This window comes from Hyla sarda, chromosome 10 (assembly GCF_029499605.1).
Source record: "Hyla sarda isolate aHylSar1 chromosome 10, aHylSar1.hap1, whole genome shotgun sequence".
NCBI classification, from domain to species: domain Eukaryota; kingdom Metazoa; phylum Chordata; class Amphibia; order Anura; family Hylidae; genus Hyla; species Hyla sarda.
This window is the reverse complement of record NC_079198.1, coordinates 15,261,855-15,280,144: the sequence shown is the minus strand read 5'-3', so window position 1 is coordinate 15,280,144 and position 18,290 is coordinate 15,261,855. Positions and strand designations below refer to the sequence as shown.

At 49.0% G+C, this 18,290-nt stretch overlaps 1 protein-coding gene across 1 annotated transcript; it reads left to right on the top strand.

Annotated features, from left to right (window-relative positions):
• Nucleotides 1–9,187: 9,187 nt before the first annotated feature.
• LOC130294204 (fish-egg lectin-like) lies at nt 9,188–15,043 on the top strand. The gene is made up of 4 exons (XM_056543763.1): nt 9,188–9,724; nt 9,888–10,115; nt 12,554–12,887; nt 14,758–15,043. The coding sequence occupies exons 1-4, from the start codon at nt 9,676–9,678 to the stop codon at nt 14,936–14,938; spliced, it is 792 nt and encodes a 263-aa protein (XP_056399738.1). The 5' UTR covers nt 9,188–9,675; the 3' UTR covers nt 14,939–15,043.
• The last annotated feature ends 3,247 nt before the right edge of the window (nt 15,044–18,290 follow it).

Below are 18,290 nucleotides of genomic sequence, written 5' to 3'. Positions count from 1 at the left end.
CAGCGAGTGGCCGCTCCTGGGATACGCTTATCCTTGCCGGATAAGTTTGATGGGGACTCTAAGTTTTGCCGTGGCTTCCTTTCCCAATGTTCCCTGCATCTGGAGATGATGTTGGACCTGTTTCCCACTGAAAGGTCTAAGGTGGCTTTCGTAGTCAGTCTTCTGTCCGGAAAAGCCCTGTCATGGGCCACACCGCTCTGGGACCGCAATGACCCCGTCACTGCCTCAGTACACTCCTTCTTCTCGGAAATCCGAAGTGTCTTTGAGGAACCTGCCCGAGCCTCTTCTGCTGAGACTGCCCTGTTGAACCTGGTCCAGGGTAATTCTTCCGTTGGCGAGTATGCCGTACAATTCCGTACACTTGCTTCAGAATTGTCCTGGAATAATGAGGCCCTCTGCGCGACCTTCAAAAAAGGCCTATCCAGCAACATTAAAGATGTTCTGGCCGCACGAGAAATTCCTGCTAATCTACATGAACTTATTCACCTAGCCACTCGCATTGACATGCGTTTTTCTGAAAGGCGTCAGGAACTCCGCCAAGATATGGACTCTGTTCGCACGAGGCGTTTCGTCTCCTCGGCTCCTCTCTCCTCTGGTCCCCTGCAATCTGTTCCTGTGCCTCCCGCCGTGGAGGCTATGCAGGTCGACCGGTCTCGCCTGACACCTCAAGAGAGGACACGACGCCGTATGGAGAACCTCTGCCTGTACTGTGCTAGTACCGAACACTTCCTGAGGGATTGTCCTATCCGTCCTCCCCGCCTGGAAAGACGTACGCTGACTCCGCACAAGGGTGAGACAGTCCTTGATGTCTACTCTGCTTCTCCACGTCTTACTGTGCCTGTGCGGATGTCTGCTTCTGCCTTCTCCTTCTCTACAGTGGCCTTCTTGGACTCTGGTTCTGCAGGAAATTTTATTTTGGCCTCTCTCGTCAACAGGTTCAACATCCCAGTGACCAGTCTCGCCAGACCCCTCTACATCAATTGTGTAAATAATGAAAGATTGGACTGTACCATACGTTTCCGCACGGAGCCCCTTCTTATGAGCATCGGATCTCATCATGAGAGGATTGAACTTTTGGTCCTCCCCAATTGCACCTCGGAGATTCTCCTTGGACTTCCCTGGCTTCAACTTCATTCCCCAACCCTGGATTGGTCCACTGGGGAGATCAAGAGTTGGGGGTCCTCTTGTTCCAAGAACTGTCTAAAACCGCTTCCCAGTAACCCTTGCCGTAACTCTGTGGTTCCTCCAGTAACCGGTCTCCCCAAGGCCTATATGGACTTCGCGGATGTTTTCTGCAAAAAACAAGCTGAGACTCTACCTCCTCACAGGCCTTATGATTGCCCTATCGACCTCCTCCCGGGTACTACTCCACCCCGGGGCAGAATTTATCCTCTCTCTGCCCCAGAGACTCTTGCCATGTCCGAATACGTCCAGGAGAATCTAAAAAGGGGCTGTCACGATGCCGGCTGGCAGGTAGTGGATCCTCTGTGCCTGAGAGGGATGGCGAGGACCGCGCTAGTGGACCGGTTCTAAGCCACTACAGGTTTTCACCAGAGCCCGCCGCAAAGCGGGATGGTCTTGCTGCGGCGGTAGTGACCAGGTCGTATCCACTAGCAACGGCTCACCTCTCTGGCTGCTGAAGATGCTGAAGATAGGCGCGGTACAAGGGAGTAGGCAGAAGCAAGGTCGGACGTAGCAGAAGGTCGGGGGCAGGCGGCAAGGATCGTAGTCAGGGGCAACGGCAGGAGGTCAGGAACACGGACTAGGAACAGACAAGGGAACGCTTTCACTAGGCACAAGTGCAACAAGATCCGGCAAGGGAGTGCAAGGGAAGTGAGGTAATATAGGGAAGTGCACAGGTGATTACCAATTAAGCTAATTGGGAAGATTGGACCAGGCACCATCATTGGTGCACTGGCCCTTTAAATCGCAGAGACCCGGCGCGCGCGCGCCCTAGGGAGCGGGGCCGCGCGCGCCGGGACAGGACCGAGGGAGAGCGAGTCAGGTACGGGGACCGGGGTGCGCATCGCGAGCGGGCGCTATCCGCATCGCGAATCGCATCCCGGCTGAAGGCGGGACCGCAGCGCACCCGGTCAGTGGATCTGACCGGGGCGCTGCAACAACGAAGATGAGGCGGGCGCTCCGGGGAGGAACGGGGACCCGGAGCGCTCGGCGTAACAGTACCCCCCCCCTTGGGTCTCCCCCTCTTCTTGGGGCCAAAGAACCTGAGGAAAACAAACTCAATTTTTCCGTGATGAGGTCCGATGCAAATTAGGAGGGGTTCTGTGTGGAAACGTACGAGACAGTCCAATCTTTTATTGTAAAAACAATAGATGTAGAGGGGTCTGGCGAGACTGGTCACAGGAACGTAGAACCTGTTGATGAGAGAGGCCAAAAAAAATTTTCCTGCAGATCCGGAGTCCAAGAAGAGCATAGTAGAGAAGGAGAAGGTAGAGGCAGATATCCGCACAGGCACAGTAAGGCGTGGAGAAGCAGAGTTGACATCAAGAACTGTGTCACCTTTGTGCGGAGTCAGCGTACGTCTTTCCAGGCGGGGAGGACGGATAGGACAATCCTTCAGGAAGTGTTCGGTACCGGCATAGTACAGGCAAAGATTCTCCATGCGGCGTCGTGTCCTCTCTAGAGGTGTCAAGCGAGACCGGTCAACTTGCATAGCCTCCGCGGCGGGAAGCACAGGAACGGATTGCAGAGGACCAGAGGAGAGAGGAGCCGGGGAGAAAAAACGCTTCGTGCGAACAAAGTCCATATCCAGGCGGAGCTCCAGACGCCATCCGGAAGAACGCATGTCAATGCGAGTGGCAAGATGAATGAGTTCATGTAGGTCAGCAGGAGTCTCTCGTGCGGCCAGAACATCTTTAATGTTGCTGGATAGGCCTTTTTTAAAGGTCGCGCAGAGAACCTCACTATTCCAGGACAACTCGTAAGCAAGAGCACGGAACTGAATGGCGTACTCGCCAACGGAAGAAACACCCTGTTCCAGGTTCAGCAGGGCAATCTCGGCAGAAGAAGCTCGGGCAGGCTCCTCGAAGACACCACGGACCTCAGCGAAGAAGGACTGGACTGTGGCTGTGGCAGAATCATTGCGGTCCCCATCAAACTTGTCCGGCAGGGACAAGCAGGGGTTAAGAACGGCTGGTTGCTGCGGAGGAGTTGCAGGAGCCGGCGGAGGAGATGGTTGTTGCAGCTGTAGCTGTGACTGAAGTTGCTGTATCTGCGGCAGCAGCTGCTGTGACTGAAGTTGCTGTATCTGCGGCAGCAGCTGCTGTAACTGTGACTGAAGACGCTGTGTCTCGGAGATCAAGTATGCCAGCTGTTGATCTCGTTGGGCGATCTTTACGCCAAATTTGTCCGGCAGGGACAAGCAGGGGTTAGGAAGGACCGGTTGCTGCGGAGGAGTTGCAGGAGCCGGCGGAGGAGATGGTAGTTGCAGCTGGAGCTGTTGCTGTATCTGCGGCTGCAGCTGCTGTATCTGTGACTGAATACGCAGTGCCTCGGAGGTCAAGTATGCCAGCTGTTGATCTCGTTGCGCTATCTGTTGCGACTGCTGGGCGATCTGACGAGCTTGCTGGGCGACCAGCGTAGGGAGGTCAGCGACAACTGGCAGAGGAACTTCAGCGGGATCCATGGCCGGATCTACTGTCACGATGCCGGCTGGCAGGTAGTGGATCCTCTGTGCCTGAGAGGGATGGCGAGGACCGCGCTAGTGGACCGGTTCTAAGCCACTACAGGTTTTCACCAGAGCCCGCCGCAAAGCGGGATGGTCTTGCTGCGGCGGTAGTGACCAGGTCGTATCCACTAGCAACGGCTCACCTCTCTGGCTGCTGAAGATGCTGAAGATAGGCGCGGTACAAGGGAGTAGGCAGAAGCAAGGTCGGACGTAGCAGAAGGTCGGGGGCAGGCGGCAAGGATCGTAGTCAGGGGCAACGGCAGGAGGTCAGGAACACGGACTAGGAACAGACAAGGGAACGCTTTCACTAGGCACAAGTGCAACAAGATCCGGCAAGGGAGTGCAAGGGAAGTGAGGTAATATAGGGAAGTGCACAGGTGATTACCAATTAAGCTAATTGGGAAGATTGGACCAGGCACCATCATTGGTGCACTGGCCCTTTAAATCGCAGAGACCCGGCGCGCGCGCGCCCTAGGGAGCGGGGCCGCGCGCGCCGGGACAGGACCGAGGGAGAGCGAGTCAGGTACGGGGACCGGGGTGCGCATCGCGAGCGGGCGCTATCCGCATCGCGAATCGCATCCCGGCTGAAGGCGGGACCGCAGCGCACCCGGTCAGTGGATCTGACCGGGGCGCTGCAACAACGAAGATGAGGCGGGCGCTCCGGGGAGGAACGGGGACCCGGAGCGCTCGGCGTAACAGGGGCTTTATCCGTAAATCCTCCTCTCCTGCCGGAGCCGGATTTTTCTTTGTCTCCAAAAAAGATGGCTCCCTACGTCCTTGCATTGACTACCGCGGTCTTAATAAAATCACGGTTAAGAACCGCTACCCCTTACCCCTCATCTCTGAACTCTTTGATCGCCTCCAAGGTGCCCACATCTTCACTAAATTGGACTTAAGAGGCGCCTATAACCTCATCCGCATCAGAGAGGGGGACGAGTGGAAAACGGCATTTAACACCAGAGATGGACACTTTGAGTATCTGGTCATGCCCTTTGGACTGTGCAATGCCCCTGCCGTCTTCCAAGACTTTGTCAATGAAATTTTTCGTGATCTATTATACTCCTGTGTTGTGGTATATCTGGACGATATCCTAATTTTTTCTGCCAATCTAGAGGAACACCGCCGGCATGTCCGTATGGTTCTTCAGAGACTTCGTGACAACCAACTCTATGCCAAAATTGAGAAATGTCTGTTTGAATGCCAATCTCTTCCTTTTCTAGGATATTTGGTCTCTGGCCAGGGACTACAGATGGATCCAGACAAACTCTCTGCCGTCTTAAATTGGCCACGCCCCTCCGGACTCCGTGCTATCCAACGCTTTTTGGGGTTCGCCAATTATTACAGGCAATTTATTCCACATTTTTCTACCATTGTGGCTCCTATCGTGGCTTTAACCAAGAAAAATGCTGATCCCAAGTCCTGGCCTCCTCAAGCAGAAGACTCCTTTAAACAACTCAAGTCTGCCTTTTCTTCGGCTCCCGTGCTCTCCAGACCTGACCCTTCCAAACCCTTCCTATTGGAGGTTGATGCCTCCTCAGTAGGAGCTGGAGCTGTTCTTCTACAAAAAAATCCTTCCGGGCATGCTGTCACTTGTGGTTTTTTCTCTAGGACCTTCTCTCCAGCGGAGAGGAACTACTCCATCGGGGATCGAGAACTTCTAGCCATTAAATTAGCACTTGAGGAATGGAGGCATCTGCTGGAGGGATCAAGATTTCCTGTTATTATCTACACCGACCACAAGAACCTCTCCTACCTCCAGTCGGCCCAACGGCTGAATCCTCGCCAGGCCCGGTGGTCTCTGTTCTTTGCCCGATTTAATTTTGAGATTCACTTTCGTCCTGCCGATAAGAACATTAGAGCCGATGCTCTCTCTCGTTCCTCGGATGCCTCAGAAGTTGATCTCCCTCCGCAACACATCATTCCACCTGACTGCCTGATCTCCACTTCTCCTGCCTCCATCAGACAGACTCCTCCAGGAAAGACCTTTGTTTCTCCACGCCAACGCCTCGGAATCCTCAAATGGGGTCACTCCTCCCATCTCGCAGGTCATGCGGGCATCAAGAAATCTGTGCAACTCATCTCCCGCTTCTATTGGTGGCCAACTCTGGAGACGGATGTTGGGGACTTTGTGCGAGCCTGCACTATCTGTGCCCGGGATAAGACTCCTCGCCAGAAGCCCGCTGGTTTTCTTCATCCTCTGCCTGTCCCCGAACAGCCTTGGTCTCTGATTGGTATGGATTTTATTACTGATTTACCCCCTTCCCGTGGCAACACCGTTATTTGGGTGGTCGTTGATCGATTCTCCAAAATGGCACATTTCATTCCTCTTCCTGGTCTTCCTTCTGCGCCTCAGTTGGCTAAACAATTTTTTGTACACATTTTTCGTCTTCACGGGTTGCCTACGCAGATTGTCTCGGATAGAGGGGTCCAATTCGTGTCTAAATTCTGGAGAGCTCTCTGTAAACAACTCAAGATTAAATTAAATTTTTCCTCTGCATATCATCCCCAGTCCAATGGACAAGTAGAAAGAATTAACCAGATCCTGGGTGATTATTTGCGACATTTTGTTTCCTCCCGCCAGGATGACTGGGCAGATCTCCTTCCATGGGCCGAATTCTCGTATAACTTCAGGGTCTCTGAATCTTCCTCCAAATCCCCATTTTTCGTGGTGTACGGCCGTCACCCTCTTCCCCCCCTCCCTACCCCCTTGCCCTCTGGTCTGCCCGCTGTGGATGAAATTTCTCGTGACCCTTCCATTATATGGAGAGAGACCCAAAATTCTCTCTTACAGGCTTCTTCACGCATGAAGAGGTTCGCGGATAAGAAAAGAAGAGCTCCCCCCGTTTTTTCCCCTGGAGACAAGGTATGGCTCTCCGCTAAATATGTCCGCTTCCGTGTCCCTAGCTACAAGTTGGGACCACGCTATCTTGGTCCTTTCAAAATTCTGTGTCAAATTAATCCTGTCTCTTATAAACTTCTTCTTCCTCCTTCTCTTCGTATCCCTAATGCCTTTCACGTCTCTCTTCTCAAACCACTCATCCTCAACCGTTTTTCTCCCAAATCTGTTCCTCCCACTCCTGTTTCCGGCTCCTCGGACGTCTTCTCGGTCAAGGAGATTTTGGCTGCCAAAAAGGTCAGAGGAAAAAATTTTTTTTTAGTAGACTGGGAGGGTTGTGGTCCTGAAGAGAGATCCTGGGAACCTGAGGACAACATCCTTGACAAAAGTCTGCTCCTCAGGTTCTCAGGCTCCAAGAAGAGGGGGAGACCCAAGGGGGGGGGTACTGTTACGCCGAGCGCTCCGGGTTCCCGCTCCTCCCCGGAGCGCTCGCTTCACCTCCTCCGCTGCAGCGCCCCGGTCACGTCCTCTGACCCGGGGCGCTGCGATCCTGCTGCTAGCCGGGATGCGATTCGCGATGCGGGTAGCGCCCGCTCGCGATGCGCACCCCGGCTCTCCTACCTGACTCGCTCCCCGTCTGTTCTGTCCCGGCGCGCGCGGCCCCGCTCCCTAGGGCGCGCGCGCGCCGGGTCTCTGCGATTTAAAGGGCCACTGCGCCGCTGATTGGCGCAGTGGTTCCAATTAGAGTTATCACCTGTGCACTCCCTATATTACCTCACTTCCCTTGCACTCCCTTGCCGGATCTTGTTGCCTTAGTGCCAGTGAAAGCGTTCCCTGTGTGTCCCTTGCCAGTGTTTCCAGACCTTCTGCCGTTGCCCCTGACTACGAACCTTGCTGCCTGCCCCGACCTTCTGCTACGTCCGACCTTGCTTCTGCCTACTCCCTTGTACCGCGCCTATCTTCAGCAGCCAGAGAGGTGAGCCGTTGCTAGTGGATACGACCTGGTCACTACCGCCGCAGCAAGACCATCCCGCTTTGCGGCGGGCTCTGGTGAAAACCAGTAGTGGCTTAGAACCGGTCCACTAGCACGGTCCACGCCAATCCCTCTCTGGCACAGAGGGTCCACTACCTGCCAGCCGGCATCGTGACAACCGCCCTTCCCAGGAACGATAGGGAGGTAGATGATAATAGGTTTGAGGTAGTGAGTAATAATGGATTGTCCACAACCGGAAAGCTTCTGTAAACAGCGTTAACTTAACTGAAGATTTTCTGTACACTCCATTAACATAACAATACAACAGCTTCCTTTTGGAGATTGACAATGGTTGGGACTTTAGCTTTAAAAGTCTTTAGTCTATTGCGCTGTTCCACTGGATTTAGGGGAATTAGTTGCGGTCCAGTAGTCAGGCTAGCATTAGCAGGAATTAGAGTAAAACTCACGATTTTTGGTTCTGATGAGGCCATAGGTTTTGAGGCCTAGCGTGTCGTTGAAAGTTGCGTAGCACACCGTCCTGTTAGTCCGACATCCACGAGAGCAGCAACCCAAGAGAGCGATAATTGGACGCTGCTCCCTTATATGGGCAGGGGCTGGACTAATGCTAATTGGTCCAAACGGATGTCAATCACCTTTACAGAGATTTGTGGGTAACACGTGACCCAAGGACCTCCTAAGGTCCTGCAACATACCATAGAGGTTACTAGCATGATCACATGACCGAAGGTCCTGCGACGCTGAACAAGGTAAGTACTATACATGTCTATACAATATAGATATAATTATTAATATATACATTTATGAACATTAAAGTTAGACTTAAGGAGAGGCGACTAGGGGCTGTCCCACCTGAGGACCCCTACCTGAACGTAGTTACTCTGACTTTGGGGACCTCTACACTAGGAACTGGAATCTGGATGCAATACGGTACCGGGACACAAAGATATCTGTGTATACAAGATGTAACATGGTCTGTATCCATATTGTCACGTAACCGGGGAATATTCTTGATTGGAGAAGATCTTCTATAATACAATGAACCATATTTGGGGTGACCTTAAGCATTTCTATTAGGGCAGCATCAATCGATTTGGAGATAAGATCTTCATGGTGGAGATAGCACTGGGTAGTTATAATTTATGCATTTTCATCTTTCTTTTTGAAAACACTTCTCTTCAGCACAACCCCCTAAGATCACTGGTTCCCAACATCTTATCCCCTATCCAAACATAAGGGGATAAGATGTCTAGCGGTGGAGTACCCCTTGAATCTAATGTGTATGGGTACCTTAAAGGGGTACTCCGGCCCTAAGACATCTTATCCCCTTTCCAAAGGATAGGGGATAAGATGTCCGACCGTGGGGGTCCCACTGCTGGGGACCCCCGCAATCTTGCATTCGGCACCCACCTCTTTGAGCTGCACGCCGCGCTGCCAGCTCACAAACTGCCGGGTGCCGACCACGGGGCCGGAGTATCGTGATGTCACGCCCCCGTGTGACGTCACGACCCTGCCCCCGCTATGCAAGTCTATGGGAGGGGGCATGACGCCCCCTCCCATAGACTTGCATAGCAGGCGCGGGGGGGTGACGTCACACGGGGGCTGAGTCATGACAGAGTCATGCTGGCCACCGGCAGTTTGTAAGCTGGCAGCGCGATGTGCAGCTCAAAGAGGTGGGTGCTGAATGCAAGATTGCGGGGGTCCCCAACGGCAGGACCCCCGCGGTCAGACATCTTATCCCCTATCCTTTGAATAGGGGATAAGATTTCTTAGGGCCGGAGTACCCCTTTAAGTAGGAGGATAAAATAATAATATATTTCCTGGCCTTTGGATGGTCATGGTAGCACCTTACAGCAGCTGAAGTCATCCACCATTTCTCTTTCATTTACAAAATGAACAAAGGCTAAAAAGAATAAGGAGAGACAAGATGATTCCTAAGTTCTGGGCATATGATTATGTTGAGGCTCAGGTCCAGTGGGCCGAGACTGTTCTTGGCCCCTGAGCAATAATGGCCATGGTCTACAAACACTTACCACACCTCAGGGGGCAGGAGAACGTCACCACTAGTCCCTGCCTTATGTGATATTATGTGACACAGGGAGGGGTTAAGGCGACTAATAAAAGGTGCAGAACCTGTCGGTCATCACAGTAGGAGTCACCATGATCCAGATCCTCGGTCTTGTGCTGTTGTATACAGGAGCTGCTGCAGGTAACTTCTTTCCTCCTCTATGGAGTCAGTACTTGTATAGGGAGTGATTCCTATAACTGCATGTCTCTTTATGTATTTGTATTTCTTGTACATTATTGCTTATGTTTAGTTTTATTGTGTTGTTCTTATTTTCCTTGGATTGTATCATTGCTTCTCTTCTCAGGACTGCAGTGCACTGTGATCCCTGGAAATCTGAAGCAGATCGATGCAGGCGCCGGTCAGGTCTATGGTGTGAACAATGATGACAACATCTACCAATGGTTGGACACATACTGGAAGCAGATTCCTGGCAAACTGATCCATGTGTCGGTCGGTCCAGCCGGTGTCTGGGGAGTCAACAGGGCGAATAATATCTATAGATTAGACGATGACAGCTGGGTGGCTGTTAATGGTAAGAGGACATCTTTACTGCCTTGGGGTCTTCTTGGTCTGCACCATTTCTGACCCATTCCACTCCAAGGGCGAGATTTATCAAAACCCGTCCAGAGGAAAAGTTGCTGAGTTGCCCATAGCAACCAATCAGATCGCTTCTTTCATTTTGCAGAGGCCTTGTTAAAAATGAAAGAAGCGATCTGATTGGTTGCTAGGGGCAACTGGTCAACTTTTCCTCTGGACAGGTTTTGATAAATCTCCCCCCAAATGTGTAAACACAGAAGTGACTGCAAAAAGTACTAAAGTGTCCCCCTTCAAGATGGCAGCCAGTGTTCAGCCGACATCTCTCTTATGTGTATGGCTACCCTGGGCTATAATGTTTTGTTATTTAGAATACTTAAGGATTCACATCTGTCTTTCCCACTCCCACCATGAACATAAATTGGACTCAGCCAAGGAGCGGGTCAGGAAAGAGTCGGGAGACCCCTGAAAATATCAAACAGTCAACTGGTTGCACTAGACAGGTCCTGACTACTTCTTTCTAACGTGTAGGCGGCTTCACTCTGGATTACACACTGTGAACGTTGCTCCTTTACAACGGACGTTAAGGGCTCTTTTATTCTTTTTTAAATTTTGACGGCCCTTAACATGCATTATTGTAACGGAGCCTAATGGGAGTCATAACAGGCAAAGAGGATCCCATTCACTTGAATGGGATTCCTCTAACATCCGTTATAACTCCGGTGATTGTGGCCGAAGATAGCGGGAGAAAAAGACGTCATGCACAATTTTTACTCCCGCTATCTTTCTAACGGACTTCACCTACCGGGCAAAAACGGAAGCGTGAAAGGAGCCTTAGCAGGTTCTGCAGAACATACAGACACGCAGCCTCCCCCGTCATTATATGTGTAAGAGAGATTGAGGGTTTAGAAGGAGGAATGAATATATGAACAATCTTCAGGGAAATTACAGGTTATACAACATTCTTCAAGGGTCTGTATACCTTATCTATCTATCTATCAATCTAATATCTATCTATCTATCTATCTATCTCATATCTATCTATCTATCTATCTCATATCTATCTATCTATCTATCTATCTCATATCTATCTATCTATCTATCTATCTATCTATCTCATATCTATCTATCTATCTATCTCCTATCTCTATATATATCATATCTATCTCATATCTATCTATCTCATATCTATCTCATATCTATCTATCTCATATCTATCTATCTATCTATCTATCTCCTATCTATCTCATATCTATCTATCTCATATCTATCTATCTCATATCTATCTATCTCATATCTATCTCATATCTATCTATCTCATATCTATCTATCTATCTATCTATCTATCTCATAGCTATCTATCTATCTAGACAAAAAATAGCATCATGCTTGAGAAAGTCTGCACAGGCAGCAGAAACGCTGCATCTGTAATATTGATATGGAATAAAGCTACTTTCAATTTTTTCACCCTTTTTAGTGCTGCAGTTACTTCTTTGTCTCTATCTATCTACTTGAGGAAGGTCGTGTTAGACTACTGAAACATTGTCTGCTTTTTTTCTGCACTATGGAAAAAACTACCACTTTTGATTGGATATATTTGGTGGCTGCACTTATCCTTTGGCTATTTCTCTGGACCTGGTAACCACAGTCATATACCTAGTTGTGGAGCCACCAGTTAAGGTGACTATGGAAGTAGGAAGGGAAAGAGGTTCAGAGTCAGCTTAAGACTCATTCTCCCCTTCCCTACAAGGCACAACCATGACATCTATCTCATATCTATCTGTAATAGCAGTGTCTCTTTAAATGTCTTGTTTGTTTTCTTTGTTAGGTTTCTGTGGTTACACTCTATCACGATTCTGTCTTGCTCCCCTATCAGATACCTGGTGTGCCCACATCTGTTTTGTTGGCTACTTAAGCCTTCATTGGCTAATACACCTTTGCCAGTGAAAGAAGATTTTTTTCTGTAGCTAGAATTCTATATTGTATTCTGCTTTCTGGTATCTTACTTTGGCTCTGTTTTTCTGGATTAACCCCTTGCTTTCTGATTCGGCATCTCTCTGATTCTCTTGGTTCAGACTTTGGCTTGCTGACATTGATTCATTGTTAAATCAGCGTTTACCTTTTGTAAGCCTGACAATCCCCTGACCTGTGATTGAGTATTTTTGTAGTTTGTTATTTTGACTCTGAAGTCCCAGCACATAGATAGGCTGGGACCGTCTTCGTGGTTGTTGATGCGTCAGTTAGAACATTTACGCAATAAGAAGGGAAAAAGGTTGTGGGCGAATGGAGTGCAGGACTTCACCTTTTCCCTGCCCACACGTGACACTATCTATTTCATATCTATTTTCTATCTATCTATCTATCTACTATCTATCTAATATCTATCTATCTATCTATCAGTCTCATCTAACATTATCCATTATTTTGTTTCCCTAGGTCTTCTGAAGCAGGTAGACGCAGGTGGTAATAAATTCCTGTCTGGAGCCAATGCAGGGGATTTGATTTTCTGCCTGAACCAGGATCAAGCCATTTCCAGATCGGCCGTCTTCACCTATACCCAACTAGAGGGGGCTCTGAAGTATTACAGCTGTGGCCCTTATGGCTGCTGGGGTGTCAATTCCGCCAATAACATATATTACCGCTATGATGTGACGCCCACATCCTGCCGAGGAAGTCGGTGGCAGCAGATAGAAGGCAGTTTGGTCATGGTGGAGGTCGGCACAGATGGTTCTGTGTATGGTGTGAACGCCCAAGGATATTTGTTTAAAAGGTAAAAGCTTAGTAGACATTGCATATCACTATCATACATGGTATATAAACATGGATGTGGTGGTTCGGTGATTGACATCATAGAGTCATGACATTGACTCCCAACCTATATACCTTACCAGCAATATGCTCTTATTGTAAGGGGCACATACAGAAATGAGAGGACACCATAGCAAAAATCACAAGGTGTCCCACTCCCCTTTTAGAGCTCCACTAAATGTCAATTATTCTATCATTGGGAGCTCTGCTTATCTCTATCGATAAATAACATAATTCTGGCTATCTGCAGCCACCACTAGGAGCAGGACACTGCATAAGGTTTTTTACAGCTGGTAATAATGCAGGCAATATAAAGCTATGTGTAGGGCTCCCCTAGTGGTGGCTGCCAGTACTAGTTTTGATAGTGTCACTGAGCTGGAGAAGGAGTTCACTGCTGGGCACAATATAAGATTATACCAGTGTTTTTCGACCTGGGGAACGCCTCCGAAATTTTTTTATTTTTTCCTATCGAACCCCTACCGAATTTGACGAGAAAAAAAAAAGGTAAAAAGCCACAATGCAATGCACAATGTCAATTTAACTGTGGGTATGTAGATTACAGTGCTGCTTTATACAGCAACTCACAAGTGACATCTTCTAAAATCAGCATTGTTCCCTTCTCTTCTCCATCTGGTCCGCGCCATCATGACTATTTCTTCCAGCCACAATTCTTTACCTGCAAAACAAACCTATTAGGCTCCGCACTACAGTGGTGTAGAGGGGTGTACATGAGTGACAGAGGGGTGTAGAACAGTGTACATTGGTGACAGGGGGGTGTAGGGGGGTGACAGAGGGGTGTTGGGGGTGAAGAGGAGTGTACAGTGATGACAGAGGGGTGTAGGATGTCACATAGGGGTGTACATGGGTGACAGATGGTTGTAGAACAGTGTACATGGGTGACAGGGGGGTGTAGGGGGGTGACAGAGGGGTGTTGGGGGTGAAGAGGAGTGTACAGTGATGACAGAGGGGTGTAGGATGTAACATAGGGGTGTACATGGGTGACAGATGGTTGTAGAACAGTGTACATGGGTGACAGGGGGCGTGGGGGTGACAGAGGGGTTTACATGGGTGTAGAAGAGTGTACATGGTGACAGGGGAGTGAAAGAGGGGTGGACAGGAGTAACAAGGTGGTAACAGAGGGGTGGACAGGGGTGACAAAGGGACAGAGGGGTGAATAGTGGGGTTTGGACATTGGTGATAGGTGGTAGACTGGGGGGGGTGGTCAGAGGGGTGGTGAACATGGGTGACAGGGGTGGACAAGGTGGACATGGATGACAGGAAAGTGAACAAGGGGGAAAGGGGGAAACAGAGGGGTGACAGAAGGGAGAGGGTGCAGTACCTTAATTAAGCTGAGCTGTTTTTCAACATCCTTCTGCAGGGCCAGGAAGCTGGTCTGGGGGCCAGGAAGCTGGTCCAGGGGCCGGGAAGATGATCAGGGGACCGGGGAAATGATCAGGGGTCCAGGAAGCTGGTCCGGGGGCTGGGAAGATGACCAAGGGGCTGGGAAGATGATCATTCCTATTGCCTTTATCCACTTTCCGGCCTGAGCACATGTGACTCACTCACGGTGCCGCAGGGGGGCGCTGTGTGCGCATGTTCACACAATGCGCACGCAGGCTTCCCTTCCCCCTGTGCTGCCGTGATCCAGGAGATTAAAAAAAAAAGATAAATAAATAATTGCCAGTGCAGAACCCCTGGCAGTGCCTGATGGAACCCCTAGGTTCTGCGGGACCCCAATTGGGAATCAGTGGATTGTACCATAGTTATCACCTGATTGTCATAATCAATATTCCTCCATTGGAGATGTAAGTGACCTCTCCTCTCTCTTTCAGGGATGGGATCTCGGCTAGCAATCCTACTGGAACCTTTTGGACTATAATGGATTTCTGTGGCACTTTCCGACATGTATCCTATGATGATGGAAACCTGTGGCTTCTGGGGAAGAGCGGAGACATCTATAAATGCAAAGCCAATGACTACTTTTACCCAACCACATCACATCTAAATATGTGACAGAACCGACATGAGCAAAAAGTATTCAATTTTCTTTGTGATTAAGAGAACATGGGGGGAAAAAATAAAAATTTTATAAAATTATAGCTATTACACAAATGATAATAAAATCACTATGCATAATTTGCATGAAATAAAATCTGGTCTTCATGTCTTTTTTTTTCTCATGTCTTTCGTGTAGTTCTTTAAAAATCATGGCTTTGATTTGGGGGCGACAGAGGACCAGAATAAAGCTTGTCCATCTCTGCCAGCCACGGTATATTGGGGGGGGGGGGGGGGGTCCAGCATTTCCAGACATCAGACTATATTTCTTAGCGTCACAGGCCTATTTCATAGTGGAATGGAAAAAATTCAACTTCTTTGAATTTCTTAGAAATAATATTCGGGGCAGATTTGAAAATATTTTTCAGGTTTTGGAGTCTGGACAATTAGAGGAGGTTAAATGGAAGGAATATATTATGGTGAATAGTCTAATGCAGTGTTCCCCAATCCCCGGGCCGCAGACCGGTACCGTGGATCAAACGGTACCGGGCGGCCCGAGGAACTTTAAAAAATGTCACTGTGACGGCCGAGGCGCAGAGCATTGCGCCCTCCCGAGCCCGCCCATTGTGTGACAATAACGAATGAAAATTCGCTATTGTTACACTGATCCTCCTCCTGACCAATCAGAGAGCGGGTCCTCAAGGTCGGAGATGCGGGGACTGAAGAGAAGCTGCCGTGAGGTAAGTGCACAGAGGAAGTGGGTGACAGTGATGGGTGAAGGGAATCACAGTGTGTATTTCATGTCCCCTACCTAGTGGTTCTTGCACCATACAACCTGCTATAGTACAGGATTCGCTCAGGCACCCGGCCTGGGGTCGCGTTATGCTAGGTCTTGCTAATAAGAAATACAGTGGCTTCCCTGTGTGCTTAGGGGGTAATGTGTCAAGTCACAAAGTATAATACATGCTCAGCATTAAAGGGTACCTCTCATCATATAAACTTTTGATATATTTTAGATTAATGAATGTTGAATAACTTTCCAATAGTATGTTAATGAAAAATATGCTTCTTTCTATTGTATTTTTCCCGATCAGTCCTGTCAGCAAGCATTTCTGACTCATGCTGGAGTCCTAAACACTCAGAGCTGCCAGCCTGCTTTGTTCACAGCCAAACAGGCTGTGAACAAAGCAGGCTGGCAGCTCTGATTGTTCTCCTTTGTGAACAAAGCAGACTGGCAGCTCGTAGTGTTTAGGACTCCAGCATGAGTCTGAAATGCTTGCTGCCAGGACTGGTAGGGAGACCCCTAGTGGTCATTTCTTCAAAGATGAAAATTAAATAGAAAGAAGCATATTTTTTAATAACTTGCAATTGTAAAGTTATTCTGCATACATTAATCTATAATATATCAAAAGTTTTTTTGATGAGAGGTACCCTTTAAAGGAGAAGTCTGGGGCTCACAAAAGAACAAACATGCATTCTAGTGAGTTAAATCAAAATAAATCACTTTATATTCATTTTTTGGTTTAGCTGTATTTAATTTTGAAGGCATGTTTAAATACAATTAAATTAAAATTATTAAATCAAAACACGCGGGCCACGGAAAAATGATCAAACGCTTACCGGTCCACAGTGATAGAAAGGTTGGGAAGCACTGCTCTAATGCACACGTGGAATATATTGAAAAAAGGGAAAGAGAAAAAGAAATAAAGAACACAGCCGAGAGTATAGTCGCAGGATCGGCCAGTCGCATGCCGCGGGACCCCTCGCTCCCCTCCGATGCAGCAGGCGTTGGTCTTGTAACTAAGAACAACCATAAATACGGGGTTATGGAGTATTGAGAGCAGAATGATGGTGAGAAAACAGGAATTTTCGATTTTTGACGTGGCGAGTGGGCTTGTACTTTTTGATCAAAATGTATAACAACCTGTTAGTTTTTTTATTATGCTGAGAAGAAAGTAGATCAAAATACAAATGGTGGATGTGCGGCTGTGTTTCTCTATTTGTGTTGTACATTTGTAGTCTCTCCCTTCTTCCATGGCCAGCACTCCGCTCCACCCATTCGGCCCAGGCATTTTTAATCAGCAGGAGACGGCATAAGGGTTTCCTCCTAACATTCTCCCAGCCTTCTGGTAGGGAGCACATAGTAAGTGTTCCCATTGGTGTGGTTCTTTGTGGCGGCCATTGTTTCTGTGATGCTTTGTCTGTGGGGTGGTGCAGCCCAAAGACAGGGGCTTGGTCGGGCAGCAGTGGGGCTGCCTGGCCACTGGGTCATTCCCCCTGTGGGCATGGTGTCTCAGAGGCGGTGGTCGCCGCCCGGCACTACACTAGTGTTAGGTTAGGGACCCACTCTGCCTAGGTGGCCTTGTTGTGGCGAGTGGGCTTTTGATCAAAATGTATAATCATTATACAAATGGTGGATGTGCGGCTATGTTTTTCTATTTGTGTTGTAAATTTTCTATTTTAGTTTAAGAAAAGTTCACAACATAACAAAATGTAAAAAAGCGGTCTGAAAGTTTTCTGAATACATTGTATAATGTAGATGTAATTGTATGGCCATCTAATCTTTGCTGACCAGTCAAACATGACCATGGTTAACTAGAGCAGGAAAAAAAAAATTAAAATAAATAATATATATATATATATATATATATATATATACAGGGACGTGCACACATAGGGCTCATAGGGCCTTTTTTTTTTTTCTTAAAGGTGTGAGGCACAGAGGCACAGGGGCAGGAGTGTATAGAGGCACAGGGGCAGGAGTGTATAGAGGCACAGGGGCAGGAGTGTATAGAGGCACAGGGGCAGGAGTGTATAGAGGCACAGGGGCAGGAGTGTATAGAGGCACAGGGGCAGGAGTGTATAGAGGCACAGGGGCAGGAGTGTATAGAGGCACAGGGGCAGGAGTGTATAGAGGCACAGGGGCAGGAGTGTATAGAGGCACAGGGGCAGGAGTGTATAGAGGCACAGGGGCAGGAGTGTATAGAGGCACAGGGGCAGGAGTGTATAGAGGCACAGGGGCAGGAGTGTATAGAGGCACAGGGGCAGGAGTGTATAGAGGCACAGGGGCAGGAGTGTATAGAGGCACAGGGGCAGGAGTGTATAGAAGCACAGGGGCAGGAGTGTATAGAGGCACAGGGGCAGGAGTGTATAGAGGCACAGGGGCAGGAGTGTATAGAGGCACAGGGGCAGGAGTGTATAGAGGCACGGCTGGTAGAGATAACAGCAGGGGACAAGAAGAAAGAGCAGATACAAGTGTTAGGAAGTGACATCTTGTCATACAGGCATTCTCTGGCCACTGTCGCTCAGGGTCCTGCTGCTGCTGACGGCCCCTCCCCCTCCCTGCTCCTCTCTGGGTAAGGAAAGGAAG